Source organism: Pundamilia nyererei, unplaced genomic scaffold (assembly GCF_000239375.1).
Source record: "Pundamilia nyererei isolate P.nyererei 1_Seehausen unplaced genomic scaffold, PunNye1.0 scaffold00004, whole genome shotgun sequence".
In the NCBI taxonomy this organism is placed as follows: Eukaryota; Metazoa; Chordata; class Actinopteri; order Cichliformes; family Cichlidae; genus Pundamilia; species Pundamilia nyererei.
Window position 1 is genome coordinate 7,785,252 of NW_005187405.1, and position 8,412 is coordinate 7,793,663.

At 39.7% G+C, this 8,412-nt stretch overlaps 2 protein-coding genes across 2 annotated transcripts in view; one reads left to right on the forward strand and one right to left on the reverse strand.

The window, feature by feature from the left end:
• Positions 1 to 2,549, forward strand: part of rpe65a (retinoid isomerohydrolase RPE65 a) — a 6,152-nt gene extending 3,603 nt beyond the window's left edge. The window contains exons 7-14 of the mRNA XM_005721435.1: positions 177 to 258; positions 591 to 723; positions 829 to 968; positions 1,044 to 1,173; positions 1,266 to 1,380; positions 1,718 to 1,812; positions 1,901 to 2,012; positions 2,121 to 2,549. Of these exons, the coding sequence (XP_005721492.1) occupies positions 177 to 258; positions 591 to 723; positions 829 to 968; positions 1,044 to 1,173; positions 1,266 to 1,380; positions 1,718 to 1,812; positions 1,901 to 2,012; positions 2,121 to 2,266 (953 nt within the window). The 3' untranslated portion in view covers positions 2,267 to 2,549. The remainder of the gene's footprint in view (positions 1 to 176; positions 259 to 590; positions 724 to 828; positions 969 to 1,043; positions 1,174 to 1,265; positions 1,381 to 1,717; positions 1,813 to 1,900; positions 2,013 to 2,120) is intronic.
• Positions 2,550 to 3,590: 1,041 nt separating this feature from the next.
• The window catches only part of LOC102215106 (RING finger protein 11-like), a 7,283-nt gene continuing 2,461 nt past the window's right edge, over positions 3,591 to 8,412 (reverse strand). Inside the window, exon 3 of the mRNA XM_005721436.1 lies at positions 3,591 to 6,029. Coding sequence (XP_005721493.1) covers positions 5,858 to 6,029 — 172 coding nt within the window. The 3' untranslated portion in view covers positions 3,591 to 5,857. The remainder of the gene's footprint in view (positions 6,030 to 8,412) is intronic.

Below are 8,412 nucleotides of genomic sequence, written 5' to 3' on the forward strand. Positions count from 1 at the left end.
TACCTCTGGTGCAAATTACTGACCTCTGTCATCATTTTAAGTGGGGGAACTTGCACAATCGGTGGCTGACTAAATACTTTTTTGCCCCACTGTAGATTTTATGAAGTGTTGGACCAAGCAGAGACTTCGAAACAGTGAGTGATCCCTTTAAAACACCACAACTTTTTCTTTTGTAGATAAATCTGATCCGATCGACAAGTCCAAGGTGGTGGTGCAGTTCCCCAGCTATCAGAGATTCAAGCCTTCCTACGTGCACAGGTGTGTCCACATGTCTGTGAGTCTGTGTGCGTGATTCAGTGTTATTTTTGTCCTGCCTCACACTCTGAGATGGGTGCACTTCCCTGAGCCTGGCTCTGTCGGAGATTTCTTCCTCTTAAAAAATGTTTTTCCTTCCCAATGTCGCCCAAGTGATTGCTCACAGGGGGTCTACTGATTGTTTTCTCTGTATTATTGAAGGGTCTCTACCTTACAATATAAAATACCTTACGGCAACTGTTGTTGTCATTTGGAGCTATGTAAATAAAACTGAACTGAATTGAACTGAATTTAGTTGATGGGTTTTTATTGTTTTGTGTTTTTATCTACTTCAGTTTCGGCAAGACAGACAACTACTTTGTCTTTGTGGAGACTCCTGTGAAAATCAACCTGCTGAAGTTCCTGAGTGCCTGGAGTATCCGTGGCTGCAACTACATGGACTGCTTCGAATCCAATGAGAGCCAAGGAGTAAGGAGCCGAACGAATATCTTTATATCCACAAAAAACCCACACTGGTGTTTTTGGCTGCTCTCCTTCTATAATCTCATCTGAAGCTCTGATGTTCTCTTGTAGACCCTGTTCCACATTGCCAAGAAAGACCCAGGAGAGTACATCGATCTCAAGTTTAAAGGAGCACCTATTGGCATGTTTCATCATATTAATGCCTTCGAGGACCAGGGGTTCATTGTTGTTGACCTTTGTGCTTGGAAAGGGTAACTGAAGCATTCGACCTACCGCATTTGTTTGATCCAGCAAGATTAATGCTGATGAACATTTTTGTGTTGCAGCTTTGAGTTTGTTTACAACTACCTCTGGTTGGCCAACCTGAGGGCTAACTGGGACGAGGTGAAGAAGGCAGCCATGCTCGCCCCCCAGCCGGAGGTGCGCAGATACGTCATTCCCCTGGATGTCCACAAGGTGAGCACCTTTCTCTTTCATCAGACTGATAAAATCTTCTACAAACAAATGCAAGGTTTGGTTGTTCTGACCATGATCTGGATTTGATGTAGGAGGAGCAGGGGAAGAATCTGGTGAGCCTGCCGTACACCACAGCTACAGCCACCATGTACGCTGATGGGTCGACTTGGCTTGAGCCTGAGGTGCTGTTCTCCAGTCCTCACCAAGGTGACAATGCAGCTATTTTTCAAGAAGATATTTTTAGACTTTACTGAATGATTGAGTTGTGCATTGGTTTGCACTGTTGCCTCACAGCAAGAAGGTGCTGGGTTTGATTCTAGTGTGGGGCCTTTCTGTGTGGACTATGAGTACAAACATCCAAAAAGCATACACAGGGTTAACTGGTGACTGACTGTAGGTGTGAAGGTTAGCATATCTGTTCAGGGTGTAGCCTTCCTCTTGCTCTATGACAGCTCCACCCTCAATCGCAACCCTAAATAGGATAAGTGGACAAAAAGGGATGAATGGCTACTGAGTGATCTTTTGTTATTCTTTGGTTTTGTAGCTTTTGAGTTTCCTCAGATTAACTACAAGAGGTATGGCGGCAAGAATTACACATACGCCTACGCCCTGGGTCTCAACCACTTCATACCAGACAGGGTAAGAGACTAGAGCAGCAGATTTCAGACTGTGAGTGTAGAAAAATATTTTTTTTTGGTTGATTTTTTTTCTTTTGATTTCTGTGTAGATCTGCAAGTTGAACGTGAAGACCAAGGAGACCTGGGTATGGCAGGAGCCCGACTCCTACCCCTCAGAGCCGTTGTTTGTACAGACTCCTGATGCTGTCGATGAGGATGACGGTAAGTCTACAGCAGTTAAAGTATAATGTTCCATGCAGTGTGTTTTAACAATTACTTGTATTGTAAGAAGTAATTTTTAAGCAAGGCTGGTGTTTGCTGTCCCCACAGGTGTGCTGCTTACCATTGTTGCAGCTCCCGGTGCCCAGAGACCAGCGTACCTCCTCATCCTCAACGCCAAGGATCTTTCTGAGGTTGCCAGGGCAGAGGTGGAGTGCACTATTCCCGTCACCTTTCATGGGATGTACAAACCCTAATGATTCGTGACTCTGCATATTTCTCTGTGACCAGCTGCCACTCATTATTAGAACAATGGCACAAACTGATCATTGTGTCGAGCTGTTTTTGAGAAAGTGATTGCATGTCCTCCTTTGCAGGCAGCGTAGGCTGCTGGATGCCTTCTGAGCCATGATAATAAATCTCAACTAAAATGTCTAAGCTTGAACTGTCAGTACTGGTAAAGAAAAAAAGGATCTGTTCACATGATTTTTCATATAAATGGGTCATGGATGCAAAAATAAATGCGTAACTATCAATGCACTTCTTATTTTGTGTTGATCTGTTACACCATGTTCATTTGCTACTCACAGAGTGACAAAGTATTTTGCCTTTCATCTGAGGTTTAAGTTCTCTGTTGTATTGCGTTGCTTCTTTCAAATTTTTGAGCAACACTGCATTCCTGCCAGCTCCACGACTGCCTACTGAGACAAAAAGACTTTGTTTTTTATTCATGAGGGAGGAGTAAATCAAGCATTCTCTCAGTAAGCGATGCATATACGAGCAGTTCAACTAATCCTTCAGCCTAAACTCTTGAGGCATTAGTACAATTTTAATATGTTGCCACACAAAAATCTCATTATGGTCGCAAACGAATAGGGGACCTTTCCACGTCTGTCCTCGTGTTTGTCAAAGTTGTTTGAGTTTTAATCTAAAAACAGTAAAGGCACGCAGATCTTGCAGCACTGCAAAGCTGATTAACTGTGTCGGTTCTTATATCTGAGGAAACAAAGCGCATGTTGCAATGTATTCGTCTCAAAAGGTGCTTAAGAAATGGACGCGCAGCCTTTATATGCCACATTTTATCGTACTTAAAACAAGGATTTAAATTTGTGGTTTTTGCAATTGTAATTCCAATTTCAGATATTTGAGCGTCACATATAGAAACGCTTGAAACGGGCACCAACCGTGCTCATGTTTTCCTCGGCAGCTGATGCAAGCGGAGGAAACAAAGTGGCTTTGCCTGAGTTGCTACATCAGTCAAATCACACAGCGCTCATTATGTAGTCACGTTCTCCACTCCACTGCCAGATTTGAGGATTGCATTAATGAAAAAGCTCAAAAGGAGTGTTTTTGCTTTTGTGTTTTCTGTAATCTCTTACTTTGGTAATCACAGGGCCACAAATCTGCCCCATTATTTAGCCCACTTCACTGGCTGATGTGAGCAGTTTCGGGGTAAGTCAATGGATGCTTCTGTGGTAATAAACCAAAACCGCATATCATTTTTCAATTTTTTAATTATTATTATTATTTTATTTACACAAAGGGTCCTTAGCCATCCAAAAAAACAAAACAAAAGAAGATTATAAAGAAATATTCATGAAAACACAGCAAAGGAAAGCTCAGTGAAAAAGATGATCTCAGGTTTAACTGTCACACCATGAGAGGAAAAACTCTCACACTCTGAAAATTCAGCCAGGACAGGTTTGCACGACCAGACAGTACCAAACAGCTGGATACTTCAATACAAGATGGGTTTTACACACATAACAGAAAATGTGAAAGAGACACCGACACCACCACCACCAAAGCAGCACAAGTAAAAAGTAAAGCAATAAATGTAACGTCTACTACAGAAATAAAGACAATAATGCGCAACAAAACAAAAAAGAAATGTGATCAATATTTGTGTAGAATTTAAAACTGTATTCATGTAGATTCAGAATTAACCAGCTATGCCACACAATGCTTCTTTATTAAAGGAACAGTTCAACATTATTTGCTTAGAGACAAAGGTTATCTCTGTTAGGGATGAAGCTGGATTAGGGAATGCAATTAGCTTAGCATAAAGCGTGGGAACAGCTCACCCGGCTCTGTCTACAGAGCACAAAAACCACAATAAAATTAAATCATGAAACAACTTAAATCTTGTTTGTTCATCTTCAGATGGAAACAAATGATGATGGTGAACATGCTGGTGTGGGTTTGGACTTCGGAGAGATCCAGGTTAGAACGTTCTCCCTCTGTATTTAAAATGTTGTTGATCTCTTACTTTCTGTCACAAACACACTTTTTAAATCGGTGGTGCTCATATTAACTATGGAGAAAAGCTTCATTTAATGAAGAATATGTGGGTGTTACGCCCGAGTCAGACTCAGTCTGCTCTAGAGGCTTGGTTTCAAGCATTTTTTCTACTCTTGGATCTGTATGAAGTCGGCGAGAGCAGATTTTTTTAATACAGTCACGTGCACGGCTGCAGCTGCGACCACACAAGCCACAAACACGTGCTGTAAATACCTTTTGTTCTAAAGGGCCAGCCAATCAGAATCCTGCAAAGTTACTCTATAAAGAAAACCCCCAAATAATCATTTGGAGCTGGAAATTAGTCCAATCAGAAATCATTAATAGAGCTATGAGAACAAGAATTTGAAGAAGCTTTAATGTCAAACCATTCCTTTAAAGCTGAGCAAGCCTCTCTCCCTTCAATTACACACACACAAAGAAAAAAAGATCAAAGAAATTGCACAAAACCATGAATCACAGATTTCATGAAATGCATGTTTAGGATTACTACTTCAATGTGATAAGTGATTACTGACGGCTTTAAAAACATCCTTATCAGCTATATAACTTTTGCATCTCAGGAGATAAAAGGAATGAAGTATTGATAGTGCAAGGTTATAATGTACATATATTAATATACTGTTTTACATAATGTCCTAGGAGTAAAGTGCAAATCTCGGGATCAGATGAAGAGTGTGTGCAAGCGCTTCTAATTTCCACTGACTGATCCACCTGCCCATGCACAAATGAGCCCTTTACACTGGCCGTCAGCTACAACACATCGTCTGGTCAAACATTACAAAACTCTACTTTGTTTTCCCTTGAATTCAAAATATATTTTTAGAGGAACGGCTAAAGACACATATGAAGTAGTTTTGATATAAATAAAGTACACCACTGTATACTTTTACACTTTGGGTGACTTCTGTAAAGTGTTTTCTTTTTGTAATCCTGTTTGGCTTCTTCTCTACACCAACAGTGTAAATGTCAGCAGTGTATTCCCACATATCCAAAGGGCAGGGCTACTTTAATGTGTTTAACAGATCAATATGTTTGAAAGGTCTTCTTTACTGTTGCCAACACATATCTGGCAAATCATCCGAGCATTTTCATCAATAATTTGTTTACCAAATTATTCATTTAAGTCGTGATCAGTGATCAATAAAGGTGCTGGCCGATGGGGAGAACGCCACTGAGACCCGCTCGAGTGGAAACGCAGTCACCAAACAGCTCTTTTAGACACAAATGCCACATGCTCGCTGTTAGCGGCAAAGCTGGAGAGTGCCTAGGCATGACAGAAACACAACCATGCAGGGTCGCTGGGGACACCTGTCTTTTACCGACTTGTGTAACAGATGTTTAAGACCAGCTCAATCTGGAATCAGACCAGGGGTATGAAAGGCCAACGTTAGGTGAGTGGGAAACTTTTAAAGTGCAAGACAAAAGCCAACACTTTCATTTTTTTTCTTTCAGCTCCTCTCACTCTATAAGAGGGCAGCTGCTGGGTTTTGGGAGCTGGAGGGGGTCGTGTTTGATATATCGATTCAGTTGAAGAAGGGATGGAAAATTCAGTTGGTCTCATAGGTGGAGAGCAGGGCAGCATCCACAGGCTCCATGCAGGAGGGGCAGGTGAAGGATCTCATAAGCCAATCATCTATACAGTCCATATGGTAGATGTGCATACATGGCAAGAACCGGATGGGGTCCCCATAAACAAAGTCCAGCATACAGATCACGCATCTGAAAACAGATAAAACAGTCCGCGTAAACACACGACAGCAGAAATCTTCTCAGACTTTCTACATGAAGTGTTCTCCTAAACCTGAAATTATTCATGCTTTAATGTAGCGCAGTTACACGTTATCAATTCATCATTGACTGTTTAATAATAAAATGTCAAAATATTCTCCATTTATACCCTCTGATTTTCAGCTCTAAGTCACTGGAAGTTGGGACGAGACAGACCCAGCGCTCATTCTAATCTACTTTGTTTGATCAGTCTAACTAAAACAATTACACAGCTTATGATTTTACAGATCCAATTTATAGTCAGTAGTTAATCATTAACCCATAAAAATGTACGCACAACTAAAGGTTGATTTAGACTTTGCGTTGAATTGGGGATTTATTCAGTGGTAAATCTAAGGCATTAACCTGATCTGCACCCTAGAAATTGAACTACACATGTCTGTTCAATACAGTCAAATAATCCTCTGCGTATCCAGCTACTTTTTCACCACTGTTTTTAAATGTATCAGTGAGAGAATAATATTCATAGCATTAGTATAAGGAATAATAATCACCAACATAAGCATCAACATAAGCATGCTCTCCTGGAGGGAGATTACTGAAACCATTGGGATGGATGTGAGGGAATGCACAAAGAAGGGGGAAAACTACAGGGACAAAAATGTTTATCCCCCCCTAAAAAACCTGACCACAACAAAGAGCAGAGACCCAGGAGGGAAAGAAGTCCCAGCATTTTATTTGTTTCGGTTGGCTGGCACTGCATGTACACTGCCGGGACACATCACATGGCTTTTAACACACAATGAACCACACACACAAGAATAACTGTCAGCAACAGTGTCGGCCCCTCACGAACATTATATTACAGGTTCTAAAAAAGACTTCCCACAGGTATCCGAAATCAATTGTCGGTTATTATAGTTTTGTATTTTCTAATTAGATTTTATTTTATTTCGCTTTGACTCTTTGTTTTCAACTAATTTTATCCACGGTACGTTTCCAGATTGGATTTGTTCGTTTCAGTTTGGTTTTTAAATTCATTTCAGTCTCATTTTCAGTCCTTTTAAAGCTACGTTCAACTGCTCTCTTATTGTCCCCAAGGGGTCACCACAGTGGATCGATCCACATGTTTGATTTGGCACAGATTTTACAACGGATGCCCTTCCTGATGTAAACCTCCCATTTACCCATGCTTGGGAACAGCACAGGCAGTGCACTAGCTTTTGACCCTCTGTTTGTGTCTTCCTCTGGTTTCAAACTGGGGCTCTTTCATGAGTAAGAATAACATGTTAACCAGTACACCATGGAGACACTGGACATTTAAAATGTTTCTACCCTTGCCCAGTCACTTAAACACATTATGCTTGCTTATGTACAACAGCAGTTATGAAAAAAAACCCCATAATGCTTATTTATTAGAACAATACCTGGTGTAAGGTTTATGTCACAGATGCCCAAAATTAACAGTATTGGTAACTACCAAAAATTATTTTCATGTTTCTATAATGGTTAATCTATAAATATAACCAAACTCTTTAGCCAAAATAATATTTATAATGTTAAGATATAAAAACTGTTATTATCCAAGAATTTTCAAATATATCATTTTACAGAAATGCAGGAAAAAAAACAGCAAAGCACATCATTATTATTATTATTATTATTATTATTATTTGATTAAAATGGCGAACCGCGTTTACCCATTTACTTATTTATTCATAGTTAGTTGTATTCTTCATGTTATGCTTGATAGACTTCTGACTTGCCAGAAGTACTGTGTGTCGGTTCAAACGGATATAAAATTTAGCGTATTTGCTTAATAAATAACTATCGGTTTTGGTTTTGAATGGCTAAACAGTAAAAAGCGACGTGTAACCTCATGGTGTGGACACTAACGTGGAAGAAACCGATACTCCTGCTGCTAGTGCTGGCACAGTGTGTGTTGCAATTTTATAAATGGCACAAAATTACATTTAAAAGGTGATTTAACTAACAAGGTACCTGTTTAACAGTTTCATACATCTTGTAAAAAATAAACAAAATATTTGTTTGGCCAATGTTTAACTTTGTTCAATCAAAGTGTGCTCAATTTAAAGGTTTTCTGAGCCATTTATGTTTTTTTGAATAGCCAAATTTTTTTCTCTTGTGATGGGAAGGTTAAGTATAGGCCAATAATCTTTGTCGAAGATGTTTTGTCTACATTGGAGTGAATGTTGCTCATTTTGCTGACGAAGATGAATAAGAGAAAAGGATCAAGTAACAACATCTATATTTGCCCTATGAAAAGATTTTTATTCAAAAATTTGGTTTTTTGGTTGCTTTCAGGCTGAATCAACTTCTGTTTTTATATGTTACCTCTCCAAAAAAATCCATT